The sequence below is a fragment of the Microchirus variegatus genome (assembly GCF_963457635.1).
Source record: "Microchirus variegatus genome assembly, chromosome: 19".
NCBI lineage: Eukaryota > Metazoa > Chordata > Actinopteri > Pleuronectiformes > Soleidae > Microchirus > Microchirus variegatus.
This window is the reverse complement of record NC_139820.1, coordinates 210,001-231,563: the sequence shown is the minus strand read 5'-3', so window position 1 is coordinate 231,563 and position 21,563 is coordinate 210,001. Positions and strand designations below refer to the sequence as shown.

The following is a 21,563-nucleotide window of genomic DNA, read 5'->3' as shown; positions in this document are numbered from 1 at the left end:
TTGTTGTTTAAATGTCTTTATTGAGTAAAACAGTCTTTAGATTATTAGAGAAGTGTGAACACGAGTGTGTATGAAAGACGTGAAACTTCTGTAAACTGGAATATGACCAGTCCTGGTCCTGGTCCTGGTCAGGAGAGTCCTGGTCCTGGTCCTGGTTCAGATCATGGAGAAGTTTAACCACTGCAGAGAGAGAACAAACACACATGTTTCTTTGTTTCTTTGTTTCTTTGTTTTCATAAACTCTCTCAGACTCTCAGGTGTTTCCTCACCTGGTTGAAGTTGAGCTCGATGGATCCACTGCTGTTAGTGTCCAGTTTCCTGAAGACCTCTGCAGAGGAAACATGAGGTTTGAGATCCACACCTGGACCCAGACCTGGACCCAGACCTGGACCCAGACCTGGACCTGGATCCACACCTGGACCCAGACCTGGACCTGGATCCAGACCTGGACCCAGACCTGGACTCACCTTGTTTTTCATCTCATGAAAGTTCATTTTTAAAAGTTTGAAGGCGAAAATGTCTGTTAGCCGTTAGCCTGTTAGCTTATTTAAGCCATTAGCTATGAACTCTGTTAGCTCTATTAGCTGCGGCCATGTTAGCTTCATCAAACATTTTCAATAATTTATTAAATTAGCCGTGCAGCATCTGTTGAGCCAACAAGCTAGTTAGCGTCCATGCTGTGGTGTAAGACTGAAGATAAATGCTAATATTTACAGGTTTAGCCAAATGAATGAGTTCTGAGCTCTGTTATTAGCCATTAGCCCCTGTTAGCTGTTCTCATTCACCTGCAGGAGTTAGCTGTGGACACTTAACTCCAGCAGGTCCACATGCTACAGCTAACTCCGGATGATGTGTTAGCTGTTAGCCCTATTAGCTCTTGTCAACCAAGCTCTGTCAGTGTGTTAGTGACAGATTTGTAATTCAGTTTTTAGGCTTTGGCGACTTTATTTAGCATATTTAGCATATTTAGCATCTTTATTTGTGCGTTATAAACGCTGAGTCATAAAGACAGAAAGTGCTGACTCACTGAACATCATCTCCAGTCTCATCAAACATCCCACGAAGTTGTCAAAGTCGATGGTCATGTCGGGGTCAGAGTACCGCGCCACCAGCTGCTGATAGATGGCGTTGTTGAGCGTGAAGCCTGAGGAGGACGAGGACGAGGACAGAGACACGTGAAGCTAACACCGCTAACATCATCATCATCATCATCATCATCATCATCACTGACCGTGGAGAAAGTCCAGGCAGCAGAAGGACAGACAGAAGACAAGAAAGGACCAAGATGTTAGAACAGTGAGACACTGAGACACTGAGCTGCAGGACAAACAGGGACAGCAGCAGGAGGTCAGAGGTCAGAGGTCAGAGGTCAGAGGTCAGAGGAAACAGGAAGTCACATGACTGACCTGCGTCTTTGAAGGCCACTCTCATCTCTGGTGTGCTCATGGTCCCTGAATCATCTGAGTCATTCTGCTTATAGACGGACTGAAGACACACACACACACACACACACACGTTTGTAAGCGTCACTAGGGGGCGACACTCACACACACACACAGGTGCATTTACAGGTGAGGGGGCGGAGTCTCACCAAGTATCTCTGAACTTTCTTCCACAGTGTAGCAAACTCTCCAAGACCAAGTTTACCGTTTCCACTGTCCTGCTGCTGAGTTAAAGAGTTCATCCTCTCACATGTTCACCCTCTCACACGTTCACCCTCTCACATGTTCACCCTCTCACACACTCACCCTCTCACACACTCACCCTCTCACACGATCACCCTCTCACAAGTTCACCCTCTCACACGATCACCCTCTCACAAGTTCACCCTCTCACACCTTCACCCTCTCACACGTTCATCCTCTCACAAGTTCACCCTCTCACACGTTCACCCTCTCACACGTTCACCCTCTCACACCTTCACCCTCTCACACGTTCACCCTCTCACACGTTCACCATCTCACACATTCACCCTCTCACACACTAACACGTTCACAGTGTGACCTGTGGTCAGGTAAAGGATACGTCCATCAGGTTGACCATGACTCTGCAGGTCTCCATGCTGAAGCCGTCAGTTTTGATGTCAGTTCCTGTTTGGAGACAGGAAGTGAGATGTTTCAGGCTCTGTGATTGGTTCCTCAGGCCTCGCGTTTACATTGTGTTAACGTATGGACTAACGCTTAGAGACGATCTTGTTCATGATGGCTCGCAGCTCCACCGCAGAGATCTCCATGTCCTGAGAGACAAACACAAGCTGAGGACACGCCCCCACACACAGACACGCCCCCACACACAGACACGCCCCCACAGACACACATGGTAAACGTACGCTTCCAGCCAGTTTACTGAAGAGACCTCTGAACCCTGCGTCCACCTCCTCATCAGGAACTGTTTCCTGAATCAAAAACAACAAAACTTTATTGAACACACACACAGTTTACACACAGTTTACACACTGTGACTCACATCTGTATCATTCATACTTACGTCCTCAAGCTGAGCCTCAACTGGGTCATCACAGGGTCTGATGGAGAACAGAGGATATTAAGATACACACACACACACACACACACACACACTCACTGTGTGTCAGTCTGTTTCTCAGAGAACACTCTCACACACACACACGCACGCACTCACACACTCACTGTGTGTCAGTCTGTTTCTCAGAGAACACTCTCACACACACACACACACACACACACACATTCTTGTATTTGCTGCATACTGAGGACCAGCATTTCCACTTTATAAATCAACACAATTACAAATATCTACTTCATGAATGACATCTACAAAGAACTACTGTTTGCAGTACCATAAAATGTCTGCAGGTGGAGCCCCTGGAGGGCTGGAAAACTTTTTCGATTTGATTTAATTTTTTGAATTTTTGGTCCAAAATTTAACAAAAACGTCATACTATACTATGTCTTCCAAAATTTGAAAAAAAAATTTGACCCAAAATTTGAAAAAGGAAATTGACCAAAATTTGAAACAAATTTTTTACCCAAAATTTGAAACAAATTTTTTACCCAAAATTTGATAAAAAAATTGGACACAAAATATTTGGTCCAACATTTGACAAACACGTCATTCTATACTATGTCGTCCAAAATTTGAGAAAAAAATTTGACCCATAATTTTTGGTCCAAAATTTGACAAAAAAAAAAATTGGATCCAAAATTTGAAAAAAAAAAATTTGGTCCAAAATTTGAAAAAAAAAATTTGATCCAAAATTTGAAAACAAAAATTTGGTCCAAAATCTGAAAAAAAAATTATGGTCCAAAATTTGAGAAAAAGTCGTCCAAAATTAAAAATTTTGACAAATTGAGTATGGCATGTTATAGCAACATAAGGAAGTGATTTCAATGAAAACAAAGTGAGGACCGGCCAAAATGTCCTCACTCCGTAAAAATGACCTCACTTTGTTGGTTAAAAACCCTCACTGGTCCTCAGTATGCTGCAAGTACAAGAACACACACACTCTCACACGCACACTCACTGTGTGTCAGTCTGTTTCTCAGAGAACACTCACACACACACACACACTCTCACACACACACTCACTGTGTGTCTGTCTGTTTCTCAGAGAACACTCACACACACACACACACACACACACACACACACACACACACACTCACTGTGTGTCAGTCTGTTTCTCAGAGAACACTCACACACACACACACACACACACACACTGTGTGTCAGTCTGTTTCTCAGAGAACACTCACACACACACACACACACACACACACACACACACACACACACACACACACACACACACACACACACACACACTCACTGTGTGTCAGTCTGTTTCTCAGAGAACACTCTGATGCAGAAGTCTCCGTTCAGATGAGGTTCAAAGGTCGATGGTACGATCAGATATTCTCCAGGAGGAAGTTTGAAGCGAGTGCTGACTTCTCTCAGGTTGATGAAGGTTTCAGACTTTGCCGTCTGAGCGTGAGTCAGGAAGTAGTTCTTATCCAGGTGGACTTCTCTCTGACCCTGACACTGAGGACACATCACCTCTGTTACACTACTGTGACCTTTGACCTCTCAAGGTGCTGATGCTGCTGCTGCTGCTGATGCTGCTCACCTGCTGTGGAACCTGAGACAAAGACCACACAGTGTGTGAGTGTGTGTGTGTGTGTGTGTGTGTGTGTGTGTGTGTGTGTGTGTGTGTGTGTGTGTGAGTGTGTGTGTGGGTGTGTGTGTGGGTGTGTGTGTGTGTGTGTGTGTGTGTGTGTGTGTGTGTGTGTGTGTGTGTGTGTGTGTGTGTGGTGTGTGTGTGTGTGATCACCTCATAGATAGCGAACCCCACAGTGTGCATATCCTCTCCTTGTTTCCTGAGCTTCCTGCGGTTCTTTTGGATCAGTCCAACCACAAAGGAACATCCCACCTCTCCATCATCAGGGTCGTCGTCCTCTTCGTTCAGTCTGATCACAAACTGAGGGTTCATCCAGAACGTGTCTGCACACAACCAACATGGTACAGTCCGACTGCTCTGGCCCCGCCCACAACAGTCAGTCTGACCGCTCTAGCCCCGCCCACAACAGTCAGTCTGACGGCTCTAGCCCCGCCCACAACAGTCAGTCTGACGGCTCTGGCCCCGCCCACAACAGTCAGTCTGACTGCTCTAGACCCGCCCACAACAGTCAGTCTGACCGCTCTAGCCCCGCCCACAACAGTCAGCTGATTGGGCGACAGAAAAACAGTGGGTGCAAATATCCCATAGAAGTGGAAACAAACGTCCTCAGTCTGTCCTCATACAAAGACTGAACTGGACTAAACTGAACTGAACTGAACTGAACTGAACTGAACTGAACTGGACTAAACTAAACTAAACTAAACTGGACTGGACTACACTAAACTAAACTAAACTAAACCGAAGTAAACTAAACTAAACTGAACTAAACTAAACTGAACTAAACTAAACTAAACTAAACTAAACTAAACTAAACTAAACTAAACTAAACTAAACTAAACTAAACTGTACTGGACTGAACTGTACTAAACTAAACTAAACTGGACTACACTAAACTAAACTAAACCGAAGTAAACTTTACTAAACTGAACTAAACCAAACTGGACTGGCCTAGACTAGACTAAACTAAACTAAACTGAACTGAACTGGACAGGACTGAATCATCAGTTGTGTAAACAGCAGCTAATGCTAACGTTAGCCAGCCTGAACACTCACATGGGTGGTTCCTGCAGCCACCGGCCGTGGAGCCCCGCCTCCAGGTGCCGTCAAACTTACTGACGCTCCAGTGTTTGACCGAGTCGTCTTCGATGGCGTCGGGCGTTAGCGTGCACACCTCCACGCGGGAGTAGTGACGCAGGAACTCGTTGAAGGACATCCTGCAGAGAGAAGAAGAAGAAGAGAGGAGTTCTGGACAGTCCTGACGTGACCTTTGACCCGGGGTCAGTGCCTACCAGAACTCTCCGTCCTCAGCGTTGGCGTGTGGACAGTCTCCCTGCACGTAGTTCCACTCAGACGATCTGTGGGAAAACACGGCAAAGGATTAGTGAGCTGTGACTGGATCAGAGGGGGGCGTGGTCATGTGGCGTTCAGGTGTTACCCGTCACTCCACGCTCCGGTCCACTCCACCTGACCCCACGGGTTCCTCACCCTCACCAGCTTCTCCTGCCGACCGCGGAAGTTCACCTGGAAACACAACATGTGGTCGTCATCATCATCGTCATCATCATCATCATCGTCGCCCCCCCGTGATGTCATCATTAGGGGCGTGGCGTTACCTCCACAGCACCGGTCAACGAGTAGGCGTGGCCTTTCACCAGCTTCTGACGAGTAACAGCTTCAGAGTCTGCAGCGCTCGTGATCTACAGAGAAGAAGACGTGAATCATCTTCATCATCTTCACCATCCTCTTCACCATCATCTTCTTCATACTCACGTCTATGGAGCAGCCCAGCAGAGCTCCGGCCTCCAGAGCTTTCTTGATGATGTGGAACAGGTTGGATGGAGGTTGCCTGAGGTCATAGTTCTCAGCGATTCCTCCAGTGAAATCCTCAAAGCCCTCGGTGGTGGATCCTCCAGACAAGGCCTCGTAGCAGCCGTTGACTCTGCAACAGAGAAGAGCTGAGCCAGAACCCTAGACCAGGTTTACTGTTGACTGACAGAACATACATTGTCTTGGTGGTCTTATCAGTTTGTGGTCTTATCAGTTGGTGGTCTTATGAGTTGGTGGTCTTATGAGTTGGTGGTCTTATGAGTTGGTGGTCTTATGAGTTGGTGGTCTTATGAGTTGGTGGTCTTATGAGTTGGTGGTCTTATCAGTTAGTGGTCTTATCAGTTAGTGGTCTTATCAGTTGGTGGTCTTATCAGTTGGTGGTCTTATCAGTTTGTGGTCTTAAGAGTTGGTGGTCTTATCAGTTGGTGGTCTTATCAGTTGGTGGTCTTAAGAGTTGGTGGTCTTATCAGTTGGTGGTCTTAAGAGTTGGTGGTCTTATCAGTTGGTGGTCTTATCAGTTAGTGGTCTTATCAGTTGGTGGTCTTATGAGTTGGTGGTCTTATCAGTTTGTGGTCTTATGAGTTGGTGGTCTTATCAGTTGGTGGTCTTATCAGTTAGTGGTCTTATCAGTTGGTGGTCTTATCAGTTTGTGGTCTTATCAGTTTGTGGTCTTAAGAGTTGGTGGTCTTATCAGTTGGTGGTCTTATCAGTTAGTGGTCTTATCAGTTGGTGGTCTTATCAGTTTGTGGTCTTAAGAGTTGGTGGTCTTATCAGTTGGTGGTCTTATCAGTTGGTGGTCTTATCAGTTTGTGGTCTTATCAGTTTGTGGTCTTAAGAGTTGGTGGTCTTAAGAGTTGGTGGTCTTATCAGTTGGTGGTCTTACTTGGCGTAGGCCTTCTCCAGCAGAGCGCTCCAGAACTCCTTCCCTTCTGCTGAGTGGACAAACAGCAGCTCACCATCTTTGGCAGGAAGACGGTCATCGATGACCACGTCCACCCACTCCCCGAACTGCCAGAACTACAGAGACAGAGCAGATGTAATGTGCACCTCCACCAGCAGATGCCACTCTATCACCCACAGGATGAACAAGATCAAGACCAGGGACCAGACCAGTACAAGGTCATGTCTATTCAGAACCTCTTCAGAACTTCTCCAGACTCTCTCTAGAACCTTTTGAGAACTTCTCTTTAACACATTCAAGACCAAAATGAGCTGAGTCAGATACTTCAGGTTCAGAGAGAGTCTGGAGAAGTTCTAGAACCTTTTCAGAACCTTTTCAGAACCTCTTCAGACTTTCTATCACCTGAAGAACCTGACTCAGCTTGAATGTGTTAAAGATGTTCATTGAGAAGCAAACAGGAAGTGAGCCTCAGCAGTCTGAGTTAGGGTTTACACGTATGACCGTCCTGTAGACCTGTCCTGTAGACCAGACCTGTCCTGTAGACCTGTCCTGTAGACCTGTCCTGTAGACCTGTCCTGTAGACCTGTCCTGTAGACCTGTCCTGTAGGACTGTCCTGTAGATCTGTCCTGTAGACCTGTTCTGTAGATCTGTCCTGTAGGACTGTCCTGTTAGACCTGTTCTGTAGATCTGTCCTGTAGGACTGTCCTGTAGACCTGTTCTGTAGACCTGTCCTGTAGACCTGTCCTGTAGGACTGTCAACCTGTCACTGGCACTGGATCAGTACCTGGAAGTGGAAGATTCCTGCGTAATCGTCTCCAAAGCCCTGGTCCATGGGAACGACCCGGGCCATCACAAATTCATTCAGGGTCAGAGAAGCAATGGCCGCCAACAGCCAGCAGTCACCTGTAAGGACACACAACACACACCTGTGAGGACACACAACACAACTCAACACAGTCTCTTTCATTGTTGTGTTGTTTACACACTTTTAAGGTTCATTGCCGCCCGCAAAGAATTCTGGGATATGGAGTACTCACCCAAAGCTCCCTGACAGATGTCCGTCCTGGTGGCTCCGCCCACGACGAACTCAGGGTTGGAGACCAGTTCCTGTTGAGGAACAGAGACATGATGACAACACTCTGGAAACACTCACTCTCCCACACCAAAGTCACTCACTCTCCCACACCAAAGTCACTCACTCTCCCACACCAAAGTCAATCACTCTCCCACACCAAAGTCACTCACTCTCCCACACCAAAGTCACTCACTCTCCCACACCAAAGTCACTCACTCTCACACACCAAAGTCACTCACTCTCCCACACCAAAGTCACTCACTCTCACACACCAAAGTCACTCACTCTCCCACACCAAAGTCACTCACTCTCCCACACCAAAGTCACTCACTCTCACACACCAAAGTCACTCACTCTCCCACACCAAAGTCACTCACTCTCCCACACCAAAGTCACTCACTCTCCCACACCAAAGTCACTCACTCTCCCACACCAAAGTCACTCACTCTCCCACACCAAAGTCCATAGAGAAAACCAGTGATTTTAGCTCACAGGGACACAGGAGCTGCTGGTCCTCTGCTGCCTCGTGTGGTCATTTTGTGTCACTGAGTTAAGTCTAAAGTCAATATTTTAAAAGCTGAATTCACTAAAATCGGTCATTGTAAGTAAGTGACTTTGGTGTTAGAGAGTGAGTGGTTTACAAACTTCAGTTTAACACTGAGATGAAGATGTAATCATGGGATTTTATTAACTGAGTTTAAAATCTGTTTTTCCTGATGTGTGGGCAGCAGGGGGCGCTCTGCGCCGACTGTGTGACATTAAAAAAACCTGTTGATGTGTTTTAATGTTGTAAAAAACAGGTGAACTCTTCACAGACGTGAGAACACTGTTGTTGTTGTCATGTTTCTCACTGTGTGTGTGTGTGTGTGTTACACTCGTCACTCCCTCCTCTTCCTCAGTTTCCACTTCCTGATTCTGACTCAGACTCAGTGACACATCTGCACGAGAACACTCTCACACACACACACACACACACACACACAGTGTGTTTACACTCACACACAGACACACACTGTGTGCTGTTTCATTTCAATGCCTCGCCCTGTAGCAGCTGTATGGAGGACGTTTAGTGCCACATTTAGAGAGCAGAGTTTCAAAGACATCGTTTTGACACTGACAACCACTCACTCTCCCACACCAAAGTCACTCACTCTCTCACACCAAAGTCACTCACTCTCCCACACCAAAGTCACTCACTCTCTCACACAAAAGTCACTCACTCTCTCACACCAAAGTCACTCACTCTCACACACCAAAGTCACTCACTCTCCCACACCAAAGTCACTCACTCTCACACATCAAAGTCACTCACTCTCTCACAACAAAGTCACTCACTCTCCCACACCAAAGTCACTCACTCTCTCACACCAAAGTCACTCACTCTCTCACACCAAAGTCACTCACTCTCTCACACCAAAGTCACTCACTCTCACACACCAAAGTCACTCACTCTCCCACACCAAAGTCACTCACTCTCCCACACCAAAGTCACTAACTTACAATGACTGATTTTAGTGAATTCAGCTTTTAAAATATTTACTTTAGACTTAACTCAGTGACACAAAGTGACCACACGAGGCAGCAGAGGACCAGCAGCTCCTGTGTCCCTGTGAGCTAAAATCACTGGTTTTCTCTATGGACTTTGGTGTGGGAGAGTGAGAGTGAGTGACTTTGGTGTGAGGGAGTGAGTGAACAGTAAAATCACTTTTCTTGTATAAAACAATGTAACCAGTTTTATGGCTCTAATAATCCTCCATACACCTCAGGTATTTTGCCAACCACCCCTCCCCCTCCCCACCAAAAACCCACATCCACCCCGCCCCTCTAACCCCGCCCACTCAGCTTAACTCAACACACCCATCCTCGACTAGGATCCAGAACAGAGTCAGGCCCTGCCTCTGGTTCTGGTCCTGGTCTCGGGTCTCGGGTCCTGGTTCTTACCGTTGGTCTCTTCCAGGTGACCCCCCGGGTCTTGGGGGAGCTTCGGCCCAGCTCTTTGAAGCCCAGAGCCTCGGGAGCGGCGGGAAAGTTCGGGTCTGTGAAGAGTCTTCCTGCGGAGAGACACTGAGCCCGAAGAGCCGCGAAGTCCTGGTTCAGGAACCGGACCGCCTTCGCGTTGGTACCGAAGCCCGCGGCCATGGCCCGCTTCTTAGCCAGAGTGGACGCGACGCCGGACATGATGAAGACGACGGTGATGAAGATGAAGATGATGGACCGAGAGAACAGACTTTTCTGACTCAACTTTTTCTCAGTCAGAGTGAGACCTCCGCCCGAAAGAGGAGGGGGAGGAGCTTCAGTCTGTGTGTGTGTGTGTGTGTGACAGAGAGGCGCACACACACACGCGCGCTCGCGCACACACAGAAACAAGACACAAACATGTGGTGGACAAAAGTATGTGGACATGGACATCACACACACACACACACACACACACACACACATTTAGTATTAATATTGTTCTTGTTTCCTTTTGATAAAACAATAAACTTTCTTCACAATATCACATCAATCATTAGTATGTGAGTGTGTGTGTGTTATGTGTGTGTGTGCGTTACATGACAAGTGTGTCTGTGAGTGTGACTGTGTGTGTGTGTGTGACTGTGTGTGTGTGAGAGTGTGTGTGTGTGAGTGACTCTGTGTGAGTGAGTGTGTGACTGTGTGTTTGACTCTGTGTGAGTGTGAGTGAGTGACAGTGTGAGTGTGTGTGTGTGAGTGTGACGCTGTGTGTTTGTGTGAGTGTGACTGTGTGTGTGTGTGTGTGTGAGTGTGTGTTGAGGTCTAAAGTAGAGTTAAGCAGAATGACGTTCAAATGTGTTTATAAATGTTTTAATACAAATTCAAAATGGTTGAGGGTGGAGTAGGAAGTCGTGTGTGTGTGTGTGTGTGTGTGTGTGTGTGTGTGTGTGTCCTCAGGAGCAGCACACATCAGCTGTTTAGACGAGGCCCCGCCCACAAGCACACCTGAACCTATGGGCTCAGAGAGGGGAGGAGCAGAGTCAGAGAGACTCACCGCTGCCCTCTACAGCTCAAAGTCCTGAATCACAGAGTGTTGATCAGATAAAACATCCCATAATCTGCTGTTAAATCAAGACGTTTAAAACACAGCGTGTGTTTAAACACCGTTGTAGAAATAATAGAAGAAGAGTCGAGGGATTTTTCACGGGGTGTCAGCCGATTGGTCGGCTCAGCGAGTGGGCGTGGCCTCGTTGAGGACCTGCGCGGCGGAGGGGAAGTGTTGCGGCGGCGCGGCGTTGAGGGCGTGGAGCGTCTGCGTGCAGCTGAGCACCAGGCGATCGTACTCCTGTGGGTCAGGACAGGAAGTGATGTCACCGCCGCTGTGCATGACAGGAAGTGATGTCATCAATCACCCACACGAGTTCACAAACACACTCACCTGACGTCGTCGCGACAGGTCGTCCTGCGCGGCGCCGAGGGCGGAGCGTTTGGACGCTAGGATTTCCTCCAGTTTGTGGGCGGCTCTGCAGCCTGAGGTCTGCGTCGTGGCGTTGGCGTCCGTGGCGTTGGCGGCGGACAGCGCGGCACACAGCTGAGCCTCGTTCTTCTCCACCGTCTGCGTCAGAGCGTCCAGTTTCCTCTGCAGCAGCAGATCCTTCAGTCCACTCCTCTGCTGCAGATCCATGACGGTGTTTGTGTGTCTCTGCAGCAGATCGTCACGCTCTCCCTGAACCTGACCACACCACGACACGCTCACATCAGGTCAGGAGGTCACGAGGTCAGGAGGTCACAATTCAGGACTGGAGAAAACACTTAAAAACCTGTTTCCTCGCGTTCCTGCTGAACCTGACAACTCAGACACACTCACCTCATGACCTCATGACCTCATGACCTCATGAGGTCATGAGGTCATGAGGTCAAGGGCAGATACCTGCTCAAAGGTCTGCAGCAGGTCATGAGGTCATAAGGTCATGAGGTCATGAGGTCAGGAGCAGATACCTGCTCAAAGGCCTGCAGCAGCAGCTCCTTCTCCACCTTCAGATCCCTCAGCTCCTTCTCAGTGAGCTTTAGTCGAGCGTTGTTCTTCTGTAAGACAAACACCAGCTCTTTGTTACTTTGTTACTTTACATTCAGAACAATAAAGTTTTTCCTCCTTCGATGAACGCACCGTCACGTCGCCTGCGTCGTGCTCGTGTTCGCGCAGCTGTCGCTGGCGTTCGCACAGACTGAGTTGAGTTTGTTTCAGTGAAACGCGGAGACGCTTGTTCTGCTGCTGAGCTGCAGACAGAGCGCCGTTAGCCGCTGCTAGCTGCTGCTGCACCTCTGCTGCCCCCTCCTGGACACACAAGCACACAACGCATTAAACATGTCTTTCCTTTACGCCTCTGGCTCCGCCCACGACGACGACGGATGAAAACCAGATCCTAGTCACAAATCGGCGTCAGTTTAACGCTCTACCATCACCTGAGCTCAGTGACACAGAGTGACCACTGGAGGCAGCAGAGAGTCTCTCACCTTCAGCACCTTCTCGTCAGCGAGGGCTTTGGTCTGGAGGGCGGAGTAATACTCGTCCACGCCCCTCAGCGCTCGCTCGTGTTGGTCCGTCAGGGCCACGATGCGAGCGTTGGCTCTGTCCTCCGCCTCGCTGACCTCTGACCTCCGCCTCTTTCCCTCCGCTTCCACCGTCAGCTGCGTCTTCCTGTGATATTTGACCTCCATCTCTGTCGCCATGGAAACGTGAGTCAATCGACCTGCCGACTGTCAAAATAAAAGCGCGGCTCAGGCGAAAATAAAAGCACTCACCGGCGAGCCTGCGGTCGTAGTCGTTGGTCAGCTCCAACAGCGCCACCTTGTGTTTCTGTGGAGAAGAGACACAGACGTAAACACCGCGACGGACAGGTGAGTGGAAGTGGGCGTGGCCTCACCAGTTTCAGCTCTTTGACGGCGTCGTGTTCGTGGCGGCGTTTCTCTGCGGCGTCCGCCTGCCGCTTCTGAAGGAGCTCACGCAGCCCGAGCTCCGCCTCCGCGTGTTGCTCGTGGGTCAGGGCGGCGGCGGCGGTGGCGTCCATCTTTAACTCGGAGGCGGCAACGTGGTGTTCGGAGAGAACGTGTTTCAACTTCTGTTTGTAAACCTGAACGACGTCACAGTCACAGTCATCGTTAAGTTACATGATCGTTAAGTTACGTCATCGTTACGTTACGTCATTGTGAAGTTACGTCAAACGTTATGTTATGTCACCGTTAAGTTACTTGATCGTTAAGTTACTTGATCGTTAAGTCACGTCATCATTATTATGATTATCTTTATTGACGCTCACATTGATCTCCACACGGTGGCGCTCCTCCGCCTCCTCCCTCTCTCTCTCCCTGTGTCTCAGAGTGTCTCTCGCCCGCTCCAGCTCTCTGCGGCTGGTTTCCCAGAATGCCTGCATCTTATCGCGCTCCAGCTGGAAGTAGCTCCGCTCCTCGCGCTCACGCTCCAGCTCCTCCCTCAGGCGGATGATGTGCTCCTCCAGCTGCCGTGAGGTCAGAGGTCAAAGGTCAGAGGCCTCAGCATCACGTATTCAACTACATGTCTTTAGTTATTTTTCACCTGCAGAAAACGTTTGTTTTTAGCATCTACTAATGTGTTGACTTTTTGGACAAAACATAAATGAATAATGAAAAACCTGGAGAAAAAAACACTTAAAAACCTTAAAAACCTGGAAAAAAACACTTAAAAACCTGGAGAAAAAAACACTTAAAACCTGGAGAAAAAAACACTTAAAAACCTGGAGAAAAAAAACACTTAAAAACCTGGAGAAAACAGAATAAATGTGTAAATGATCATATAAATAGCAGCATAAAGAGCAGAGGAAACACATGTCAACAGAATAATGTTTCAAATAAACGCAGTTTATCTTGTTTTTAATGTTTTATTAAAAACTGACGTCACATCACGTGACTGTTTCACTGAGCTCAGTCTCTCCAGGCTGAAGCTAGCGATGTTAGCAACGTTAGCAGCGTTAGCATGTCCCGCTGGTAGCTCTCACCTGGTCCTTGGACATGTCCTCTGTGGACAGACCGTCCACCACCGTGGACTTCTTCCCTTTTCCCGCCGCCTGCTTTTGACTCTTTGGGCCCTGGAAACAAACACGAACGTTGATAAACGCAGCTAACACATGAGCTAACACATGAGCTAACACCGTAACCCCGGCTGACGCTAGGCTAACACACGCTAACACCGTAACCCCGGCGGACGCTAAGCTAACACACGCTAACTGTGCCCAACAACATTAACGCGGTTCCGAGTTCGTATTAAAAGAGTAAAAGTCGCGTGAACGCGTGACGTCACTCACCATCTTCAGACGGCAGCTAAAGCTGGCTAACTGTTAGCTACACAACAAGCGCTACTATGGAAACGCAGTCACGTGAGCGCCCGGAAGCGTTTTTTTTTCTTGTGATGTCACAGATCAAAGTGTTCACTCACATTCACTCACATTCACGTTAACACAGTTTATGAAGTGATGAGTGTTCGTTAAATAAAGCTAACCCAGCTAACCAGGAAGTCTGACCATTCAAAACCAAAACTTTATTAAAACACACACAAACAATAAAACACTGCATTCTTTATGATTCTTGAAAAATCTTTAATGGATACTAATGTTTTTAGTTTTTCAAAAAATCTTTATTAATAACAGCGGCCACACACACACACACACACACACACACACACACACACACACTCACTCATATTTGGCTAATGTCAATAGATCCATAAATGAATCAAAGTGCTCCACGGTTTGTTCTCTTTGAACATAATACTGCAAAAGCTTCTCCATGTTGTCAAATCTTTATTCATTAACAAAGAGAGAAAGAAAAAGAGCTCAGTGCCCGACAGTCACAACAAGGAGTTACATCACTCACTACATCACATTTGACTTATTTAACACAATAAAATACACAAAAGAAAAAAGAAATGAAGAAAATCATCTGAAAATGTTGTTTTTGTTTCCCCAAACAAACACGAACGTTGATAAACGCAGCTAACACATGAGCTAACACCGTGAGCTAACACATGAGCTAACACCGTAACCCCGGTGGACGCTAAGCTAACACACACTAACACCGTGAACTAACACCGTAACCCCGGTGGACGCTAAGCTAACACACGCTAACTGTGCCCAACAACATTAACGCGGTTCCGAATTCGTATTAAAAGAGTAAAAGTCGCGTGACGTCACTCACCATTTTCAGCTAAAGCTGGCTAACTGTTAGCTACACAACAAGCGCTACTATGGAAACAAGAGAAATAAAACAAACTTTGGTCACAGAGAAAAAAGAAAGAATCAACAAAGTCATATTGGTCAAACTCTAAAAGACGACTGTGTGACTGATTATTGGCAGAGCATGTGACCTCTGACATCACGGTTTAGGTCGGATCTTCATTGTCATCGACTTCAGAGAAGATTCATATCCTTTCCAAGTCGACCAGGTGATTCCACGGCCGAAGTACGAGTTGCCGTAAACACCGTTAGGATGAGACATGTGACAATAGTTGAACCACCAACCTCCACGGAAATGCTGAGCACAGTTACCTGGACCCTCGTCCTGGTCTTTGTCAAATGTAGAAAACTTCCTATCATGATGTTCAGTCAATGAATCTCCTGAATAAAAAAGAAAGCGTCAAAGAATGACTTCATGTTGCAGGAGCTGTCACACTTATACTGCCCCCTGGTGCTTTTCATGAGTATGAGCATTAGTCCAGTCCTGACAAGAGTTGATTCTTTTGGCTCGGCTCGATAAAAAGAGTCGCTTCTTTTGGCTCAGCTCAATAAAAAGAGTTGCTTCTTTTGGCTTGATTCGCTAAAAAGAGTTGATTCTATTGGCTCGACTCAATAAAGAGTCGCTTCTTTCGGCTCGGCTCAATAAAAAGAGTCGGTTCTTTCGGCTCGACTCGCTAAAAAGAGTCGCTTCTTTCAGCTCGGCTCAATAAAAAGAGTTGCTTCTTTTGGCTCGACTCACTAAAAAGAGTTGATTCTTTTGGCTCGACTCAATAAAGAGTCGCTTCTTTTGGCTCGACTCACTAAAAAGAGTTGATTCTTTTGGCTCGACTCAATAAAAAGAGTCGGTTCTTTCGGCTCGACTCGCTAAAAAGAGTCGCTTCTTTCAGCTCGACTCACTAAAAAGAGTCGGTTCTTACGGCTCGGCTCAATAAAAAGAGTCGGTTCTTACGGTATATATATGTACTGTACCACTGTATATACTGTATATATATTTACTGTACCACTGTATATACTGTATATATATGTACTGTACCAAAATGCTGTTTTGAAGCCAACCGTCAGAGTTGGCCTCAAATCAATATTTAGATCAATCAGCACTTTCCTGACTCACCAGCAGCTTTTCCACATCTTCCTTCTCTGAAGCCACTGACAGTTAGCCTGTAGCCGTCATGCTCTGAACACACAGAGAAGGTGGAATAATAGACACAGGCCTTGTGGCCCTTAGAGTCCTCCATGTCAACCTTCAGTTCGTAGTTCTTGTCGTTGTGAGTCAGGTCATGGATGTTCTCTAGTCCTGGAGGACAAGGTCCATCAGCAGGGACAGACAAAGACAGAGAGCTGTGATCAAACTCAACAATTAGCGTAGCGATAATGCTAAAGTCTCAACACTTACCCAGCCAGTATTCTCTCGATGTTTCTCCAAATCCAGACACATACTCGTACCATCCACGATTAAAGTTCACAGAGCCATCTCGTCTTCTCTGAATCACCTGCAGTAGATTTGTGTGTTAGGTGGAAGTTCTCCAATCTAATCTAATCTAATCTAATCTAATCTAATCTAATCTAATTTAATCTAATCTAATCTAATCCATCACCAGCTGTAGCGTTAGGGGTGGGAAAAATAATGGATTCTTCGACGCATCGCGATTCTCTCTAGAACGATTCCGAATCGATGCGGATAAGTTAATAATCGGAATTTAAAAAAATTAAATGACTGCTGCAACATTCTGTTTGCTTCGCTCGCTGCAGAGTCAGGTTTTACTTTTTATGTGGAGATAAAACACATAGAGAGATGATCCAGTCTGCTTTAGATATGAAGAGATCGTCTGGACATGCAGGAGAGGGAGCAGAGAACAGGGGCGTGCGCAGAAATAAAAGGGCCGTTTGTCTGCACCAGATGAGGCAGATGAGGGCGCTCTACCACTTTTATATTTATGTTGCTTTATCTTACTTTTAAATGAGTAGCAAAGTATTAAAGTAAAAAATTGTTGCATCGAGATCGAATCGTATCGTGTGGTGCCAGGAGATTCCCACCCCTATGTAGCTCCATCAATGATAATGTTTTGGTGATGACGCTGATATAAGGTCGTTAAACTGAGATCATCACAGTTCCTTCTGACCTACAGATCCATCCATCTACTAACCAACCACTTCAGTGATTGATAGAAGAACAATGAAGAACATATACGTACAGTCCATCTCACACTGTCTTCATCAGAGCCCATGTCACAGTAGACCTGGACAGGCTTCGTTGGTCCTCCTGGGTAGATCGTGTACACACCGTTGTTTCGAGAACCTCGATCATACACATCAGTGCAGTCGCCTGGACGACTCACCGGTGAGTCAGCGGTGAGTCGTCCAGCTGAGATCAGAGCGAATAACAGAATAAAAGCCTGAAATCCAAAGATAAAAGTGTCATCAGAACAAGTCAGAGACGATTCAAACACACAGAGAAAACATTTCAAATACAAACATGTCAACTCTACAATCGTTTGTGTTTTCTGTTAAAAGTCAGACTTTTATTCATCAAAAGAGTTGAAAAATGATGAGGAAATATAGTCACGACATTGACACAGTTAGAAATAGACGTGTGGATCAGATTCTTCAGGAAATGTTTTTACTGAGAAAACTAACTCACCATTATTCCTCTGAAGTGGTGCTTTCTGGGTAATGATCAGGATGATCTGTGAAAACAAAGATGTACAGAGTTAGTGTTAAACATACAGACACATAAAATACATGACACGTCACACATGATGGGGATCAAAGAAGAAGAATCATATTGGGGGCGTGGCCTGAGGAGGACGCTTGATGATCAAAGTACAGACAGAATAAACCTACGCTGTTGTTGTTGTTGTTGTTATTGTGGAGAATTCAAATGATATCTGTTTTATTAGAATGTTTCTTTCACAGAGACGATACAGAAAATGGTTCAGTGTGATGCAGATAAGACGTGGAGCTTCAGCTCATGTAAGACTCAATAAAAAGAGTCGGTTCTTTCGGCTCGGCTCAATAAAAAGAGTCGGTTCTTTTGACTCGGCTCAATAAAAAGAGTTGGTAATTTCAACATGTTACCGTGTGTGTGTGTGTGTGTGTGTTGGGCTGCAGTGGGCGGAGCTACAGCGGAGAATCACTCGTTCATTTGCAGGTGAAACACAAACTTTATTTTCCCACAAACAAACAAACGTCAACATAAACACGTTGCTCATTAACATAAACACGTCCCTAATTAACATAAACACGTCCCTCATTAACATAAACAGGGACTGACCAAGCCCCGCCCCCTGTGCCAGGTTGGCTGAATTAACTTAAACATTCAAACCCTTTAAACAGGAAGTGATTCAGTAAATAATGGCTAACACGCTAATGTGCCAACACTTTAAACTTCTGCTAGCATTAGCTACATGCTAACTGTGAGGTGAGTTTTACGTGTCTTAGATGGTGGGGGGGATGTAATGAGTGGTTGAGTGGTGTGGGGGCGGGGCTGTGATGTAAGTGACCATGTGAGCAGGGTTGGGGGCGGGGCAGTAAACACGTGGGGTGTGGCCTCCACTCTGAGGTGTCCCCCAGTGGGTGGAGGGAGGGGGGAGGCAGTGGTAGGAGTGGTGGGGGAGGTGGGCGGGGTGTGGAGCAGAGGGCAGGTAGGTGGCTATGGGCGGAGCTTCGTAAGGCAGGTGCAGCATCGGGGGAGGAGTCAGGGTCGTCTGCTCCGGGTACAGGAGAGCCGCAGAGGGGGCGGAGCTGGCAGGAGCAGAAGGGGCGGGGCCATCTATGGATGGGGCAGAACCTGTGGAGGGGGAGGAGACACAGGTGTGACATCATCACTGATCACAGGTGTGACATCATCACTGATCACAGGTGTGACATCATCACCGATCACAGGTGTGACATCACTGATCATAGGTGTGACATCATCACCGATCACAGGTGTGACATCATCACTGATCACAGGTGTGACATCACCGATCACAGGTGTGACATCATCACTGATCACAGGTGTGACATCACCGATCACAGGTGTGACATCATCACTGACCGCTGCAGTGTCCATCTGTCTGTCCCTCTCCAGCCCTAGAGGATTCTGGGTAAGAGGAGGGCTGCTGGCAGCTGCGAGCGCTCTCAGGATACAATGGGGGAGGACCTGTGAACAGAAGAGGGCGGAGTCAGAGAGAAAGGAGGTGTCAGAGTAGGGCGGAGTCAGAGAGTAGGGCGGAGTCAGTTACCATGCAGTGTGTCCTGGCTCAGGTAGGGGGAGTAGTGATGGTAGGAGTAGGCGGAGTCAGGAGAGGGCGGGAACGCCTGCTGTTGCCAACAGCTCTGATGGTACCACTGTGGAGGGGGCGGAGTCAACTGTAACTCAGTCACACCTGCTGAATGTGTGTGTCTGTGTGTGTGTGCGTTACCTGGACTCCTAAATTGAAGTAATACTGGAGGACTCTGCAGTCTGCACACACACACACACACACACACACACACACACACATCAGTGATGTCACAGAGTGTCTAACTGCACATGTACAGCTGAGTGACCTCTGACCTCTTGGTAAGTCACTGCCATTAGGGTCGTAGGAGTAAGGAGGCGGAGTCACAACAGTGCACAGAGGCTCACCCAGCTCATTAGCCAACCAGGGAGAGGCAGCAGGAATCGCCATGGCAACTGCACAGGACACACACACACACACAGTCAATGTTTCAGCATGTTGTTACTGTGTGTGTGTGCACCTGCAGTGTGTGTGTGTGTGTGTGTGTGTGTGTGCACCTGCAGTGTGTGTCTGTGTGTGTGCACCTGCAGTGTGTGTCTGTGTGTGTGCACCTGCAGTGTGTGTGTGTGTGTGTGCACCTGCAGTGTGTGTGTGTGTGTGTGCACCTGCAGTGTGTGTCTGTGTGTGTGCACCTGCAGTGTGTGTGTGTGTGTGTGCACCTGCAGTGTGTGTCTGTGTGTGTGCACCTGCAGTGTGTGTCTGTGTGTGTGCAGTTGTCGACAGGTGAACAGCTGCAGGAACATGTGATGATGGAGATGATGGTGAAGATGATGAAGAGGAGGGTGAAGAATCTATGATGGCTAACGGCTTCACAACCTGAAACACACACACACACACACAGGTTTGTGATACATAAACATGAGTAAAAATTAGTAAGTGTGTGTGTGTGTACCTGTTGTGTGTAGTTGTAGTTCAGGTCTGTGTGTGTGTGTGTGTGTGTGTGTGTGTGTACCTGTTGTGTGTAGTTGTAGTTCAGGTCTGTCTGTGTGTGTGTGTGTGTGTGTGTGTGTGTGTGTGTGTGTACCTGTTGTGTGTAGTTGTAGTTCAGGTCTGTGTGTGTGTGTGTGTGTGTGTACCTGTTGTGTGTAGTTGTAGTTCAGGTCTGTGTGTGTGTGTGTGTGTGTGTGTACCTGTTGTGTGTAGTTGTAGTTCAGGTCTGTGTGTGTGTGTGTGTGTGTGTGTGTGTGTGTGTGTGTGTGTGTGTGTGTGTACCTGTTGTGTGTAGTTGTAGTTCAGGTCTGTGTGTGTGTGTGTGTGTGTGTGTGTGTGTACCTGTTGTGTGTAGTTGTAGTTCAGGTCTGTGTGTGTGTGTGTGTGTGTGTGTGTACCTGTTGTGTGTAGTTGTAGTTCAGGTCTGTGTGTGTCTGTGCAGATTCACTCGTTTCTTCTTCTTGTTCATTCTTACAATCAGAAAAAAAAACATTCATCAAAGAAGCCTGAAATGATGAAGATGATGATGATGATGATGATGATGATGATGAAGATGATGAAGATGATGATGACAGGGCAAAAGAACAGTGACCTCTGACCTCTGTATTACCTGGTTGTTAGAGTCAGTGAAAACACCTGAAGTCTGGAAGCTGTCAGTCTGTGAGCTGAAGAGGAAGTCCTCTGAGAACACAACTGACACACACACACACACACACACACAGATGATTTATGTCGGCCATCTTTGTTTACTGTTTATTGATACTGACGTTGATCGTTATGTTTGTAAAACACTGTTTTCCTGTGACTCTTTCAGAATAAAGGTCAAGCTGATGTTACACCAGTTAAACACTTTTAATGTGGAGGTGAAACGGTGAAAGCTTTGGTCTGTTAACGTCGTCTCATGACTCTGTCTGATGCTAAACATGTAGCTAACGCTGTAGCTAACTCCGTAAAGGCGTGGCTAACTCCGTAAACGCGTGGCTGATTCCGTAAATGCATGGCTGACTCCGTAAAGGCGTGGCTGACTCCGTAAAGGCGTGGCTAACTCTGTAAACGCGTGGCTGACTCCGTAAAGGCGTGGCTAACTCCGTAAAGGCGTGGCTAACTCTGTAAAGGCACGGCTAACTCCGTAAAGGCGCGGCTAACTCCGTAAAGGCGTGGCTAACTCTGTAAAGGCGTGGCTAACTTCGT

General features: G+C 47.1%; 4 protein-coding genes across 7 annotated transcripts in view; all 4 read right to left on the bottom strand.

Annotated features, from left to right (window-relative positions):
- Positions 1–12: 12 nt before the first annotated feature.
- LOC310940868 (calpain-2 catalytic subunit-like) lies at positions 13–10,227 on the bottom strand. The gene is made up of 21 exons (XM_083905901.1): positions 9,902–10,227; positions 7,923–7,992; positions 7,670–7,788; positions 6,867–7,000; positions 5,927–6,095; positions 5,770–5,853; positions 5,592–5,677; positions 5,446–5,511; positions 5,210–5,370; positions 4,310–4,479; positions 4,106–4,117; positions 3,809–4,020; positions 2,488–2,524; positions 2,330–2,395; positions 2,179–2,236; positions 2,026–2,090; positions 1,592–1,660; positions 1,407–1,485; positions 1,028–1,144; positions 270–328; positions 13–180 (listed from the first exon to the last, which is right to left on the bottom strand). The coding sequence occupies exons 1-21, from the start codon at positions 10,136–10,138 to the stop codon at positions 157–159; spliced, it is 2,094 nt and encodes a 697-aa protein (XP_083762027.1). The 5' UTR covers positions 10,139–10,227; the 3' UTR covers positions 13–156.
- Positions 10,228–10,842: 615 nt separating this feature from the next.
- On the bottom strand, positions 10,843–14,294 carry LOC310940857 (dynein regulatory complex subunit 4-like). The gene is made up of 10 exons (XM_083905888.1): positions 14,254–14,294; positions 13,948–14,037; positions 13,234–13,431; positions 12,841–13,047; positions 12,719–12,773; positions 12,431–12,636; positions 12,084–12,251; positions 11,915–12,001; positions 11,355–11,648; positions 10,843–11,261 (listed from the first exon to the last, which is right to left on the bottom strand). The coding sequence occupies exons 1-10, from the start codon at positions 14,254–14,256 to the stop codon at positions 11,145–11,147; spliced, it is 1,425 nt and encodes a 474-aa protein (XP_083762014.1). The 5' UTR covers positions 14,257–14,294; the 3' UTR covers positions 10,843–11,144.
- A 1,025-nt stretch (positions 14,295–15,319) lies between these two features.
- Positions 15,320–17,935, bottom strand: LOC310940558 (microfibril-associated glycoprotein 4-like; the record flags this gene model as incomplete). The annotated part of the gene is made up of 6 exons (XM_083905547.1): positions 15,320–15,561; positions 16,292–16,474; positions 16,574–16,670; positions 17,385–17,542; positions 17,819–17,864; positions 17,927–17,935. 6 exons carry the CDS (start codon positions 17,933–17,935, stop codon positions 15,320–15,322), a joined length of 735 nt encoding a protein of 244 aa, XP_083761673.1.
- Positions 17,936–18,394: 459 nt separating this feature from the next.
- The window catches only part of alg13 (ALG13 UDP-N-acetylglucosaminyltransferase subunit), a 10,560-nt gene continuing 7,391 nt past the window's right edge, over positions 18,395–21,563 (bottom strand). For all 4 annotated transcript variants that reach the window (XM_083905867.1, XM_083905868.1, XM_083905869.1 and 1 more), the window contains 8 exons: positions 20,983–21,065; positions 20,771–20,842; positions 20,129–20,258; positions 19,718–19,837; positions 19,584–19,624; positions 19,404–19,509; positions 19,217–19,321; positions 18,395–18,967 (listed from right to left, as the gene is read on the bottom strand). In XM_083905867.1, coding sequence (XP_083761993.1) covers positions 18,615–18,967; positions 19,217–19,321; positions 19,404–19,509; positions 19,584–19,624; positions 19,718–19,837; positions 20,129–20,258; positions 20,771–20,842; positions 20,983–21,065 — 1,010 coding nt within the window. In that variant the 3' untranslated portion in view covers positions 18,395–18,614. The remainder of the gene's footprint in view (positions 18,968–19,216; positions 19,322–19,403; positions 19,510–19,583; positions 19,625–19,717; positions 19,838–20,128; positions 20,259–20,770; positions 20,843–20,982; positions 21,066–21,563) is intronic.

Bases quoted from the DNA above. Each gene is read 5' to 3' on its own strand.
- LOC310940857 (XM_083905888.1), bottom strand. The intron at 13,432-13,947 runs GTGAGAGCTACC...ACCTCACGGCAG, and splicing joins AGGACATGTCCAAGGACCAG to CTGGAGGAGCACATCATCCG. The intron at 11,649-11,914 runs GTATCTGCTCCT...TGGTGTGGTCAG, and splicing joins TGCTGCAGGCCTTTGAGCAG to GTTCAGGGAGAGCGTGACGA.
- LOC310940868 (XM_083905901.1), bottom strand. From the start codon at position 10,138: ATGTCCGGCGTCGCGTCCACTCTGGCTAAGAAGCGGGCCATGGCCGCG. The intron at 1,661-2,025 runs GTATCCTTTACC...ACTCAGCAGCAG, and splicing joins TCATGGTCAACCTGATGGAC to GACAGTGGAAACGGTAAACT. The intron at 329-1,027 runs GTGAGTCAGCAC...TTTCCTCTGCAG, and splicing joins GAGACTGGAGATGATGTTCA to AGGTCTTCAGGAAACTGGAC.